A 15,808-nucleotide genomic window follows, 5' to 3' on the forward strand; every position below is an offset into this window, starting at 1 on the left:
TATCGAAATGCAACAGAGTTTGACAAAAGAATGTGGTATTTGAGCTAGAACAACTTACCACCTCATGGTGCGGGAAATGCAGGTAACGTTGCGGCATCAGAAAGTATTCTGGAGTCGTGTGTCGAACCCTCCCATCCGGTCATGACATATGTGAAGATCATTTGATGCGAACAAATAGCAAGAACATTTTGCGTAATTTCACTATTTCGATCGCGATACGCGCCTCTCACCTTTCACCGAAGCTGGCATGATAGCAGCAACATGTGTTCCATCCATTACCCCGATACAGTGCTGCTGTAATAATAATAGTCAATACGAATTTTAGTACACGTAATAACAGAATAGACATGACTTTCGAATGTTATATGATAATTACCCTAAAGAATGGGTACCATTTTCGGCACCTTCGAATTTCGGGTTGCTCCTCAACGTTCCTAGGTCTTACGTACGTTGCCACCAAGGAATGAATTCCTTCAAGTATTAAATTAAATACACGGTTGACAGTCTCATTGGAATGCTGGAAGCGTTCGGCAATAACGGATAGTCGAGTACTATGTACACCTACGAGCAAGAACATTCTGAGCATCTCCTCAACGGTCATACCATTCATGATATTTCGAATGCCACAGTTTACTCTTAATGTGTCGCATGAATTATGAAATACGTGAGGATCCATCCTGAAATTCTCGAAACACCTTGTGTCATTTGGAAGCACTTCGTGAATGTACTCTCTGCCTCTTAGACGTGAAGTTCTACATGGACGGCTACGGGGGACATGTTGTTCAGATGCTGCAGCTTGTATGGCCAGAAGGACAACTAAATCTCTTGGGTTGTAGTCGTCTTCGCCACTTGAGTCATCATCATATCGTGCTGAGTTATCGTGCGTTGTCATCATGTCTTCCGTTCAAGTTGACGAACTATATCGACAAACAACGTGATAGATTATCAAAAAATATGTACAGAAAGGACTAAGGCAAGAATGATTGTAACACTAATCAAAAGCATAGAAGGACACATCACAAAGAGTCACACAAAGCAAATAGTCAAGCAGGTTCAAACATAGCAAATACAAAATGTTTCGATAAGCGGTCATAAAAGAAAAACAGACAAGTAGATAACAAACGCATATGAGGAGGAGCGTTCGACCCTTCAAGTTGCAACAAGGCGGCATAACCATTCGCGCCGAGCTTCATCGAACATGCGAACAAATGCACAACACCAACGCTCATCCTCAGTAATACGGCTGAGACCAACAAAATACTCATTCATTGAAATTGTTCCCCGCATTTCGTTGAGCACATCAACGGCTTCCTCGATGCTGTGCTTCTCTGGTTTCTCGAGGCTCGTCACAGACTTGCTCTTTTTTGACTCCGGAGGAGTAGATTTTTTGGATTTGTCCTTTTTGATCATACTTTCCCTGTACAAGTCGATCAACTCCAGCAACTGCGAGTTCGTCTTCGAACCTCTCTTCCTGACGCACCTGGACCTTGTAATGACAAGGTCATCAAACTCACGAGCCAGGTCATCACTGTCGCCGGAGCCCTCTTGAAGATCGATAGGTTCTTTTCCGCGGCTGTTGTGTCCTGCTAGAAACTGTTCTTCTATGCGTGCATAAGATCGAAGGCTCTTAGGTGTGTCAGTGGAAGAAATTCGTAGATCACATGTTGCTGTAGTAGATCTGTACAATAGATTCAGGGCTTCATAATGCTTGCAACCTTTTGACCGGAAAGTATTGAAGTTGATGTGCCTCTGCATGTTAGTCACGGGCAAATGTACTTAATAATGACAACTTTGAGTGAAATGCGAAAAAATGTGAAGACTTATCGTTATTGTACCCTGATAAACTTGTCCCAAATATCAGGACTCGCCTTGACGGTGTTAGTCTGCTCATCCCAACCTACTCTAGTGTGCTGAATGAGCTCTGTGAACTGACTGTATTGAGTCTTTAGCCGTTGTGATTTTGTCTTCAACTTCTCAGCGCCAAGAGTCACACCAGGAAATTTCTCTTCAAGTTCCGTATTCATCTATTCCCAATCCTTCCCTTTCCAAGCAGATGTGTGCGTCCTTTGGAACTTATCAACCATGATGTCGATGAAATCACACTCGAGCTTGTCAGTCCACTCAACTATCCCTTCACCCTTGGAAGCCATATCAGAGACAACTTATAAAGCACATACAACAATCAAGGTTAACAAGGCACATATTGTCATGCAGGCAATGCACCAAGAATCAGTCATACGGGCAAGGCACCAAAATATCAGTCATACAGAGGAGGAGCCAAAAATTAGTCATACAAGCAGTTCGCAACCAAGGACTCATGTTCGCAACAGCATGACTAAGCTTTGTCATATTATAGACGAGAAACATTTTGCTGGCTCATTAATGAGAGGGAATAGGTAGAACACTATGGTATATGTAATCACAAGATGTAGTGAAGTAAAAACAGCTATTGCGAATAAAAAAAATTGCCCAAGTTCATCCACATAAAAAGTTCGGTCAATCTAAAGCTAGCGACTTATGGACGCTTGAGTATTAGCATCACTACTCCAGCAGTGTTACTAGGAATTATACAAGGTAACACAAATGCAACCAATTAATCGCACAGACAAGGAAGCATCATTCACAATAAAACCCAATAAAAACAGAACATAAAACCAACCCGCCATTTCTGCTCTACTGCTAGTAGCTACTAAGTTTAAGGAAGCAAATTCCTATTAATTCTTAAACTCAATATATGAATATACATATCCATCACGACGACACTCTTGTGAATGCAAAATTTTATCCAATAAAAATGATGAAGCAATTGAATGGAGGTTCCAGGAGCTGGAAATAACATCAATCAACGAAGACCAGAGACGTCTGTCCACGGCCACTCAATACCCACAATTCACAACCGAATGCAACTCAAAAGTAAACATGGAACACCACGAAGATTTCGGCAAAGCAATCGTTTCGGAACCATAACTGGTATAACGTTTCCAAAGTAATCGCAATTCGAAATTATAACGTTGCAAAGAGTCAGAGAAATTACCTTGCCGTGTTGCTGTGCAATGAGTCAAAGTGCAATGGCCACTTAAGAAGACAAGGTAAAGGTAAGGGCCCGAAGCTGTCGTTGAGGTTGCTATGCTCGCTCTGACACAGGAGGAGATGCAGGGGTCGGGGGAAGGAGGGGCCGGTTTCACTCTCCAGCTAACGGGTGGGCTTTCTCGATTGTCAGTGGAATCGTGTACGAAGCTGTCGTTGAGGATGAAGGAAGAACTAAGGGGGTTGGGGCTACGAGATTTGAAGCGCTCAGGAAAAAGAAGGAGGGGGGAAGAGCTTCAGGTGGGGGCCAAGTAGATTTGCAGTGAGGAAGGGATGTGCTACCAGTCAATTTGTGTTGACCGGTCAGTTGAGTATGGGTCCACATGTTTGGAAAACACACCTTCAAATCAAAATCAAAGTCAAGTTAAAATCAAACTATGAAACCAAACGGAGCATAAAAGTCCCCATGAAGTACTCTTTGACAAGCACCTAATTTGCCAATATGTGTGTTTTTGGCTCGTTATATTATGCTCATCATCGATCTCGGCTAAAAGATAAATTCGAGGAGAGGTCGAGAAAGTGCATGTTTGTGGGATATCCAAACGAGAAGAAAGGGTGGCGTTTGTATGATATTAAGTCACGGGAATTTTTTGTCTTGCGGGATGTGTATTTTTGCGAGGATGTGTTCCAGTTCACTGAAATTAACAAGGCTGAAGGCGAGGATGTTCTTGGATCCCAGATTCAGCCTCAGTAGTCAAGTGGAGCGGATTGCAAAGTAGAGACACCACGGGTCCAGCTCGCGTGATGGGCCGGACATAAGGGAGAAGGAGCCCAAGTCCAACTCAGCAAAGCGCACGACCCAATCTAGTCTTTTCCCATATTCGACATCTCGACAACAGTCCAAGCCAGACCTGACAACTCCAGTTTAGTTCAGTTTGTCGTTGGTCGTGGGCCTTCAAGCCCAGTTCTCAGCCCAATAGGATCAACGGAGGACACAGAGAACCAAATTAATGAGTCTTTTGAGAAATATTCAAGGAAATTTACTTGTGAACTCGGTGAAGTCGACAGGGAATTTTGAGGAATCTGAGGAGAATTCATTGATTCCAGAGGAGATGTTATTGCAATGTTCCAATGGAAACAGGAATCCTCCAAAAGGAAGTCTTAGTTTCAAATCACATCCCGGACGTCATGCAGGAGAATACTTCATATTGGGCTACTTGCACGGCTTGTGGCCGGACTTACCTGTCTTGTGGGCTTGCAGGATGTTCGCGTGAACTGTGGAATTAGTCGAGTAAAGCTCAGACATCCTCATTATTTTAAAAAAAAAAAAACAAGAAGAATTGTCCAGGCTACTTCAAGGACTTCATAATACATACAGCTCGATATACACCCCTTTACGTACCTACTTTCAGTAATTCCTTAGGTACGTCTCACTCCATTGAAAAATTCCTTACTTATTCCGAGATTAATGAACATCCCAAAGCCCTCTTAGCTTCTATTAACTCAAATAGGGAGCCTCACTCTTATTGGGAAGCAGTACGCAACCTGAAATGAAGAGAAGCAATGGCAAAGGAGATTCGAGCCTTAGAGTCCAATCGCACTTGGACTATCAAAGATCTCCCTCCCGAAAAATGTCCAATTCGTTGCAAATAGGTGTACAAGGTGAAGCACAGAGCAAATAGAAGTGTCGAGCAATATAAGACCCATCTAGTGGCTAAGGGCTTTACTCAAGTCAAGGGAATTGACTACAATGAAACATTTGCACCAGTAGCCAAACTGGTGACTGTTTGATGTTTATTGATGGGTTGCCTTAGCTAGAGGTTGAGAGATGCATAAGATGGATGTCAACAAAGCTTTTTGCATGGAGACTTGATTGAAGAAGTATACATGCAGTTGCATCCTGGTTTTTCTTCTTCCAAGGTTGGCCGTGTATGTCGCCTACGCAAGTCTTTATATGGCCTCAAACAGGCATCATAGAATTGGTTCATGCAGTTTGTAAAGACACTTCAGTTTACATGAGAGGCAATATTTTTCTTGGAGTTCTAATATATGTGGATGACCTGATTATTATAGGGAATGATTCTGGTAGATGTATTTGTTTAGGAGTCATCTCGATTGATCTTTCCGCATAAAGGATTTAGGTCCTTTGAAGTATTTTGTGGGGATTAAGGTTACACACATGGATTTTGGCATTTTTCTCAATCGGCAAAAATATGCGCTTGACATTTTGACAAAATGTGGTATGCTTGGGTCCAAACCGTCAACATTCCCAATGGAACATCATCATTAGTTGTCAACTAGCTGTAGTGCTCTTCTCTCAGACCCAACTACATACAAATGATTGACTGGCAGGCTCATTTATTTTACCTTTACCAAGCCGAAACTCAGCTATTCACTACATGTCCTAGCGCAATTCATCAGGAACCTCATTGGGAGCACTAGGATGTAGCAATGCAAGTATCATGTTATTTAAAGCGGTCTACTAGCCAGGGGATTTTTTTGAGACCTAATTCTCTGGAGCTTGAGGCCTATTGTGACTCGGATTAAGCTAGTTGTCCCTTAATTAGAAGATTTGTCACGGGATATTTTATTTCCTTGGGAGGTAGCCCGATCTCGTGGAAGGCAAAGAACAAGACTACAGTTTCTATCTCATATGTAGAGGCAAAGTATCGAGCTGCGACGATAACAATCAATGAGATTATCTGGCTACAAAGCCTACTTGCTTCAATAAGAGTACGGATGGCGCTTCCAACTCAATTGTCTTGTGACAATCAGGTGGCTCTACATACTGCAGCTAATCTGGTGTTTCACGAGCGAATCGACATAAATTATAACTTCGTTCGTGAACATATTAAGTCAGGTGTAGTAGCCACAGCCCATGTGCCCACTGGATTTCAGCTTACGGATATATTCACTAAGGTATTGGGACGTGATCGCTTTCGTTTTATCCTCGGCAAGTTGGGCATTTGAGACCTTCAACTCGAGGGGAGTATTATGGGATATTTTATTGTATGTAGTCGTATCTTTGTATTTTAGGATAGTATATATTTGAGTACATAGAATCCCGCAGGTTTTGGCTATTTCCTTTTTGTGTAGTGGGGCAATATGCCTATTTATAATGTATCTTCTTCTCACCGAATGAATTTGAGCTTTAACATTTCAAACTTATCAATTTACATTCAGCTTTTTTAGAGGGGAGATAATAGTCTTGGAGACCGTCCCCGCTGGCAAGAGAGCTCTTGCTGACTCTCTCAAGCGACGCATTTTCTGGCTAATCCACGGCCTGTTAAATTGGGACTAATGATGTCTGAGCCATCAGAGCCTGTGGAGGCTAAGCTTCTGGAATGGTGGAAGTTGGACTTGGGCATAGTCATCACTACTGTGTTGAATTCTCGTGATGGGCCTTGACATCGCGATCAAGGTGAATTCTCGACCTGGCCCAAGTCGGCAATATCGTATCTAATCGCCTCTCTCGATCGCCTTGTCCGGACTAGTGGTATTGGATTATCTAGGGACAATTGTACTGTTCTTTACATTAGGCCATAATAGTCCATCATTGGGCATGGTGCATGCCTCAGTGAGGACATGCATTCTAAGTTTTCTCATGTCATGGGCATGGGAGGGAAACTTGGACATTCCAAGCTCGTCCAATTGAATCGTCGTCCTTTCCTTCTAGCTTCGCTCGCTCTGTCACCGCCCAACGAAACACTTTACTCTGCGTACAAGACGCTTTGCCTAGTCCCACCACCAAAAAGCGTAGAAAGAAAAGCTCCAAACTTTTCTGTCGACTCCTGCTTGTCGTCCCGACTTCAGCTGCTCCGCCTCTCCACTCTCTCTTCTGCCCGTCTCTAGTCTCTGCTGCAGCTCGACTTCTTCCGCTCTTGCTGCTCTTGAGTTCCCGCCGCCTCTGAATTGGAAGAAAAGGTAATCATTTTCATTTGTAGGGTTTCTAAAACATGGGACGTCTCTGCCTTTGGCGTAGTTCGCTGAATGTTCTTCATTCGCAGTTGTCATCTGATTGCATAAGGTTAAGACGTGATTCTTGTCCGTGAATTAGGGTTTATCGGACGAACCCCCGAATCTCAGGGAGGGGCTGCCTGCATTGCCCGTCTTGTTTTGTTGGAATAAACGATGGTTAACGGTAACTTGAATGCTGTCAGGCATGTGTAAAGGAAGAAGATATCTAGGAGAAGAAATTAGGAAAGCTAAGTAAAATGCATTCGAGGAAAAGTGAAATGAGTCAATTCTGATCTCGGTAGATTGGCGTGATTTGATCTCGTAAAGATCTCTTTACTAGTTGCTCGTGATTTGTCAGGAGTATTAGATGGACGGTACATAGTTTATTATTATCTTTCGTGGAATAGGATGTGAAGTTGTGATCCATTTTAAGACTTATTAGTTGTGGCTTGTAATGGAATCAAGATGTACCTGTTGGCACAGATGGGCAATTCATATACGTTTAAGTTCTTTAGTGTTGGGATATAAGAAAATTTTAGTTAAAGCAATGCTTTCGAAAGACTGCAAAAATTTCATGGTTGCTTTGAAGTCATTTTTCGTTTTGATGTTACTTGCAAGACAGATATGTGAGTTCCTGGAATCTCAGTAGGGTTTTTTCTGTGTTTGCAGCTTCATGATTGTGGTACCCGCCTATATACATAAGGAGCTGGGTAAAGTTGACATGTTCCAGCAACTCATAGTATGACATGAAACATCCATGGACTTTAATAACCCCCATGAAGGTAACGAAAATAGCCGTAACGATTTACGTTTGAAAGAAAATGGCCATCTTCAACCAGTCTTACCAGATGCCTCTGGTGAAGGTTTTCCTTTTGCGCCCGAGAACTTTCCTAATCCAGGAGACAAGTGGAGGTGGAGGGTGGGGAAGAGAGTGGCAGCTACAGGCCACTACCTTGATCAGTACCTTTATGCTCCCAAGAGTTTGAAAGTTGTTCTTCAAAACAAATTGCGTACAAGGCATGAGTTTGCAAGCAAGCTTTCGCTCGAACACTTCATCAAGACCGAATTTCCTTATGCCAATGTTGATGATTTCTTCGCATCATTCATCTGGAAGATCCCCTCAAAGAAGCTTCCATTAGCAAAATGTTGAGCCTTGACATGACAAAAGTTTCTTGTTAGTTCTTTCGTTCTCAGTGTGGCCCGTGATGTGCAATAAAAAGATAGTGCAGCAACACTTCCGTTCCTTCTTTTATTTAGTTTGAAATGCATGTACCATTGGTGGAGCCAGGGGCTTGATTTTTGTTGGGATGATTACATTCTCAGAGGATCCGGTATGCCTTGTTTTGGGCAAAACTTGATGTTACTATTTGTAGTGCTTAAATATGGTGGTATAAGAAACTGAATCTACTTCTGTCAAAAACAGTTTTTTCCTCCGTGTTTCCCATGAAATCACCAAATTCCAGCAACTTTATGATTCTTGTACCATTCCAATTCTTTCATATGTCCACAGGCTATATATGTATATTTCCAATCTGCTCGGAGTCACTCAATGTTGGTTCTTTTCTATAACGCTTAAAAAGATTGCATGACTTGGGACAATTTGAATATTGGATGCCCTCTTTTCCTCAATATCTCTATCGTGACATCAAACTTATTCTTGTCCAACGTTCTTCGAATTCTACAGGTATTCCTGATCAACATACTTTCTTCACTGTACCTCACCAAGAGAGCCTTGAGCCTTCCTCTTCAGATCCTGGCCCTGCAGGCTGTAAAGCCCATAACGGGACATGCATCAGCTTGATCCCTAAATCAGGCCAATCCACTTTACCATCAATGCCCTGTGATATATGCTGTTCTGAACCGGGTTTTTGTCGAGACTGCTGTTGCATACTCTGTTCCAAGACTGTAGATTCCTCGCATGGAGGTTATAGTTTCATCAGGTGTGAGGCCTTGACTGGTGAAGAGAATTCCATTTGTGGCCACATAGCCCACATCAACTGTGGGCTCCACACTTACATGGCAGGAACTGTGGGTGGAAGCATTGGATTGGATGCGGAGTACTATTGTCGCCGCTGTGATTCGAGAACAGAACTGGTGTCCCATGTTACAAAGTTATTGGAGACATGTAAGTCCATTTATTCTCGGGATGAGTTAGAGAAGGTCTTGAACTTGGGACTCTCCATCCTATGTGGTTCACAGCAGACAAGTGCAAAGTTGCTTATGAGCAGCATTTATTCTGCTCTCTCAAAGGTAATAAGGTAGATTTATTGTTTTCTTTTCGTTTTGGGAAGCATATTATATGCTTCAATTCGGCAAATGCCCCTAATGACCTATACATACAATGTTTTCTCCTCAGCTCAAGCGCGGGAATTCTCTTGAACAAATCTGGGGAGGAGATGACACCTCAGGTAGTCCAATATTGCAAAGTTTCTTTCTTTCTTTTTTCTCTTCTTTTTCCCTTTTCCATTTTGGCTCCTTATGCTTTTCTCGTTTTATCATTTATGGCTCTTTCATGTTGTTCGAGTTGCAACACGCTATATTTCCCAAACAAGACAAAAAAGGGGGTTTAGTGCATAACGTAGATCAAATTTCTCAGTGTGTAAGAATGGTCGTGGCCATTTTGTTGAAACATGATTTCAAGCTCAATGAATTCTAATGCAAAAGGATCAGTTGGATGATAACTAATATAAAAATTGTCTTTCAGCATTTTGTCAAAAGATATTTACGAGGTCAAATACAAGTTAAATGCAAAGATCTACAGTGGAACATATCTTTTGAGGATTCTAACTGGTATTTTCTGCAGAATAGAAACATGCTCTTGTTCTGTTTTCTAGTTTCCTTTCTTGTACGAGAATTACTGAACCAGCTTTGAAACTGGCAATATGCTCTCTATTTTCTCTCTTTCACTCTCGCATATAACTTTTTGGTACCCATAGCTATGAGACACGCGGAGCTTTTATCGTCTTAAGAGTATTTACTATATGATCTTCATTCCCTTCCCTGGATTGGATGCAGTTGTTCCCATCTCCTGCAATGGTAGTAATCCTACCCTGCCAATAAAAAATGGCAGTCCTTGTCAGGAAGATTCAGAAAACAATAATTTAGCAGGTGCCACCAAACAGATAAGAGAGCCATCAAATGACTCCAACTCTTTGAGCAGTCAGATCCATTACCAGAAGCTCGATAGTGAGATAACTAGGGTACTCCAGGCAATGAAACAAGCACAGGAGTCTGAGTACAAAATGGCAGAGGAACGATTGCATGCTCAGAGGTATTGGCTTTTCTTAGTAAAGCTGTTTGATATGAACTCGGTCTGGTTACATCCATCCTGTGGATTCCTGTTGCTTGTAGCTAGGTTGTGCTGTGTTCAGAAATTTCAAATTCCAGTCTTGGACTAGATCAAGTTTTTGGTGATCAATGGCCTGGTAAGCTGGAGGTAGTTGTGGTTGTGCACATCCGAATTTCGTTTCGTCGGGGCATGCATGCGCGCGCCTAAATGCAACGCGGCTTGGGAGTGTCCACCTTCCCGTGGACGCGCGAAGGACGCACGTGAGAAGGAGTCGCCACTACCTGTTTACAACCCGAAGGTCGAGGGCCGGTGAGTCGCCCGAGTCTAGGGGTATGGATACACCTAGAATGCTAAGGCAATGGTCTTGTACGGAATCGAAAATTCCGAATTCGGGGGGTTCTATTACGTGTGGGCCTATATCCCACGCTCCCTTTCGGTACTCTAGTTTGCTAGGCTTGCCATTTTATTTATTTACCGCATGATTTAGGGTTGCACTCGACTCGCCCATTTTGACACCGTAAATTCGAAAAGACACTTGAACCGTCCACTCTTTCATCGGGATAATTACATGAATAAATATACATCATAAACCCTTACATTGTTCTCTCAATTAAATAAAAGACAAGCTACAATGATTAAATCTCAGTCGGTTCGCATTCGGCTATTATTTCACTCATGTTCACCGTATGATTTTGGAAAAGACCGAAAATTAAATTAAATGTGCACTCGGTGTATGGGGGCATTGGACCCCGTGATCGACGGTTATGGGCGTTGGACCCAGTGTGAATCGAGTCCTAAAGGATCGGGCTCGATCCGCATAACAAACAAGTGCAAAAATATAACAAGCAAGCTCAAATAAACAAACAATGGGGTTTCTTATTATCACTGAATTTACGTGAATTAACTGATTATTAACCGAGACATCTTGGCATACAAATCCTACCTTAAAACAAGCAAAATGGATGATGGATATGGTACATAGCATTCGGCATTACTTTAACGGACCGGACAGATATTATGTCTGTAGTCAAGTCCTGAATGTGTGGGTTATTTTTAAATTATTTTGTATCGTGACAATATGGCTTTTACATATTAAAAGTATTTTCACCTAAAACCCAGAACCTAACTCTCTACTTGACTATTTGCCCATGCTTGATTAAGCGGAGTTTGTGATTAATTTGTTTTCCCATGTTTTGACCAATTTTATGCAAAAACTTACGCTAAGATTACGATAGGACAAGAACCACTAGTCATGCCCTGGAATCGGTAAATATGTTTGTGCATAAAAAATCAAGATTACTTTATACGTATCTCGGTACTTTTGAAATTGTGAATTTGAAAAGGGCATGGCTAACAGTTTTTGAACTGTCGATGCGATTACAGATTATTAATCGGTTCGTACAATTCATTTAAAAGAGTCAAGTGATTTAATTTAGCCAAATTTAACGTCCCGATTATCCCTTATGTAGAATTTTAGGTTAATTAGAAATTTGCCGAATGCTTTAATCTACGGATTTCGAGTCGTCAAGATAGCCATTAGTTGACCGCCCGATAAACTCTAATTTCTGACATGGTCACGTTGTATACATATATTACAAAAATAAAATATCTAAATGGGGCACATACATTGTCGGTGGGTGATCCAAGTAGGAAAAGGGTCGGATATTTTTAGAAAATGTCCAGGGGACTGAATTGAACGATTTTAAAAGAGCAGAGACTGATTTGAAAATTCGGATGAAGTTTCGGGGACCAATTTGAAAATTCTGAAAAAAAATTGGGGACTGTGTAAAAATTACTGAAAATGTCCTAGGACTTATTTGAAATGAATTTGAAAATTTGGACTGATCTGAAAACAAAAAAATGGCCCCAGGACTAAATTGAAACAACTTGGAAAGTTTCTTGGGATGCTTGAAAAATTCTAGGAATTCAAGGGTTGATTGGAAAATAGTAAAATGACAGGGACTTAATTGAAAATAATTTTGAAATTCGGGGTAGATCTGAAAAAAGGTAAAAAATGGTCCCGGGACTAAACTGAAATAATTTGAGAAGTTCTTTGGGATTCTTGGAAAAATTCTAAAAAATCCAAGGACTGATTGGAAAATAGTAAAATGATCGGGATTTGATTGAAAATAATTTTGAAATTCGGGGTAGATCTTAAAATAATAAAATGCGTCCTCTGGATTGTAATATGGCAAAACAGAAAGTTCGTAAATCGAGTTCGGGACAAATCCGATCACCCACACAACCCAAGAACACTCATTTCACATTATATCCATCAAGCAAGCAATAATATTCAGGAAAGGAGCCATAATCATGCCAGTAAGTCGAGAATTTACGTAGTTCGAAAAGTTGAGGGGTGATTCTGTAAAAAAAAAAATCGCTGGATGAATAGGGTTGGATCGGGCTGCCCGCCCGATGGAGAAATCGCCTGGAAGAACGCTTGGTCGGATTGGAGCGTGTTGGGCCTGAATGGGCCGAACTTCTGGGCGGGACCTGCGAAGCAAGAGAAATAGGCTGATGCCCGTTAACCGACGGGCGGTCGGGACTGCCGAGAGTGGCGGCGATAGTGCTGCGGGCGGCGGTCCTCGCCCCTAGACGCAGCGATGAGGGCTGGAATGGACGCCGGTGACGGTTTTGGACACCATCGACGCTTCGTCGTGGTCGATCTGGGCCTCACCGGAGTTAAAACCGTCGGGATCGGGGGGAAAACTTGCGATTTTCCGGCAAAAGTTCCGAGTTCTCCGATTTCAAAATTCTCCGAAACGAGAGCAAATTGTCTGTTTTTTTCTTGCTGGGCTCTCTTTCTCCCTATATGAATTGCTTTTCTGTCCATTTAATTGCAATCTCTTCCCCATTTCTGTTAAAATTTCGGCCGATTTTCGACGAGAAAATCGCGGAAACGCTGCCCGGTCCGCCTGCAGTTTGGGGGGGAAATTATAATTTTGGCGGGAGCCGGGCGAAATTGGGTACTGACAGCTTGCCGGGCGTGCTGAGCTTGCCCTTCTTTGGTTGCGTGCTTGGATAGAGGATGCAGCCAAACACTATGAGAAGTACCTCATTTGGTCATTGCGACCGTTTGGTCATTCTACTCGTTTTTGCTAATATGTGGGCCTATTGTAAAATAGTAAAACCATAAATTTGTAAATGTGAACGCATACTTGAAAGACATTAAATGTGGACAAGAAGTCCAGAAAGCGATATGGACAGGAAGTCCGAAAAGCAGTAAAAGTGGACACGAAATCCGAAATGCAGTAAATACGGGTACAAAATCTGAAATGTATTAAATGAGGATATGAAGCCCGAAATGGAGCAGATGTGGACATGAAGTCCTGAAAGCAGTAAAAGAGGACATGAAGTCCGAAACGGAGTAGATGCCGACACGAAGTCCGGAAAGCAGTAAACGAGGACACAAAGTTCGAAAGTGGTAGATGAGGACACGAAGTCCAAAATGTAGTGGACGCGGACACAAAGTCCGAAATGTAGTAAGTGAGGACACGAAGTCCGGAAAGCAGTAAATGCGAACACGAAGTCTGGAAAGCAGTAAATGCGGACACGAAGTCCGGAAAGCAGTAGATGTGGACACGAGGTCCGGAATGCAGTAAATGTGGATATGAGGTCAGGAATGCAGTAAATGAGGACATGAAGTCCGAAATGCGATAGATACGGACACGAAGTCCGAGAAGAAGCAAATGAGGACACGAAGTCCGAAAAGAAGTAAATGCAGACACGAAGTCCGGAAAACAGTATATGCGGATACGAAGTTCGAAAAGCTGTAAATGTGGACACGAGGTCTGAAATACAGATACGGACACGAAGTCCGGAAAGTAGTAAATGAGGACACGTAGTCCGAAATGCAGTAGATACGGACACGAAGTCCGGAAAGAAGCAAATGAGGACACGAAGTTCGAAAATTAGTAAATGTGGACACGAAGTCCGGAAAGCAGTATATGCGAACACGAAATCCGGAAAGCAGTATATGAGGACACGAAGTCCGGAAAGCCGTAAATGCGGACACGAGTCCGAAATGCAGATGCAGACACGAAATCCGAAAAGTAGTAAATGAGGACACGAAGTCCGAAATACAGTAGATACGGACACGAAGTTCGGGAAGAAGCAAATGAGGACACGAAGTCCAAAAATTAGTAAATGCGGACACGAAGTCCTGAAAGCAGCAAAGATGGACACGAAGTCCTAGACGCGAAGTCCGAAAAGCAGTAAAAATGGACACGAAGTCCGAAAAGTAGTAAAATTGGACACGGAGTCCTGGATACGAAGTCCGAAAAGCAGTAAAGATGGACACAAAGTCCTGGACGCGAAGTCCGAAAAGCAGTAAAGATGGACACGAAGTCCTGAACGCGAAGTCCGAAAAGTAGCAAAGATGGACACGAAGTCCTGGACGCGAAGTCCGGAAAGTAGTAAAAATGGACACGAAATCCGAAAAGTAGTAAAGATGGGCACGAAGTCCAGAAAGCAGTAAAGGTGGGCATGATGCGAAAATACAGGGAATGCAGAAGCAACGACTAGTGTTAGGGAATGGCACGGGGCGCCGAAGAGGGGCTCTTGGCATTGGGTCATGACTTTGTTGGGATGGTGCAATGGTAGGTATGGCTTGCAGTTTGTCGCGTGATTGGGCGCATGCTGGATGACTTGTATCGCGCGCTTGGCGGGGATGGTCTGATCATTGTGTTCATTGGAGATGCTGTTGCTTGTAAATGTTGCCATAGTGAAACAGTGTTGTGGGTTGGACTAACTCTCAGGACCAAGATGCATCTTGTCTCGGTGGATAATGAGGATCGCACGTGGCTCTCCCGCAGAGATTAGCGCCACTTTCGTGTGAATGGTGGTGTACGCTGAATGTGCAGGGCTGATGCTACCCCAAATGTGCTGATCTGTCGGAGACCGGCGTTGCTGCCAGGACGAAATTGCTCCGTTGGTTCCTTGCCCTTAAGGCAGTGCGTTTGATCTATCGAAGGCCGGCCTCGCTGCTAGGGTGGTTGCTCGTTGTTCTGCCGAATGTCGGCTCTGTCGCATGGGCGGTGGTAGTTTGCTGGGAATGCCCTGGTCTTGCGATGAAGGACTCGAGTTCTGGACGAAGCGCCCACGTACCCCGAGGGATGAGGAATCAGAGTCCGTCGTAGTTCCCGCGTTTGTTGTACCTGTGATCCTGACATCATTAGTAAGTTATGGAATTACTAGCGATTTGTAAGTATAGGTAAAAGGATGTGTTTGCGACGTATGTTCTTCAGTTTCGGGTCGCCTGGATGACCCGTAGAGAGTTTTTACTTTGGCGATGCGAATGAGATCCCATTTTCGAAGGCCTCAATGCGAGGCCTCTAAGGCTCCTGTTGGCCATGCACGAGCATATCGAGACATTCTCAATGATGCCCTAGCGGCTCTGTCGATTATTCGACGCGCCCGTCGGCTTAGGACCCTTCTCGTCAAGGTACCGTCGGGCGGCTGCGCTTGTGACTCGCGTGGGGATTTCTGTGCAAATTTGGTTAGACTTCAGTTTATTCATTTCCAAAGTGTTATGAC

At 43.1% G+C, this 15,808-nt stretch overlaps 1 protein-coding gene across 1 annotated transcript; it reads left to right on the forward strand.

Moving 5' to 3' along the window:
- Nucleotides 1-7,741: 7,741 nt before the first annotated feature.
- Nucleotides 7,742-15,094, forward strand: LOC116208992. Its single transcript, XM_031542567.1, has 6 exons — nt 7,742-8,129; nt 8,669-9,234; nt 9,341-9,392; nt 10,000-10,255; nt 10,372-10,420; nt 14,876-15,094. Exons 1-6 carry the CDS (start codon nt 7,742-7,744, stop codon nt 15,092-15,094), a joined length of 1,530 nt encoding a protein of 509 aa, XP_031398427.1.
- The last annotated feature ends 714 nt before the right edge of the window (nt 15,095-15,808 follow it).

This window comes from Punica granatum, chromosome 5 (assembly GCF_007655135.1).
Source record: "Punica granatum isolate Tunisia-2019 chromosome 5, ASM765513v2, whole genome shotgun sequence".
Classification (NCBI taxonomy): Eukaryota; Viridiplantae; Streptophyta; class Magnoliopsida; order Myrtales; family Lythraceae; genus Punica; species Punica granatum.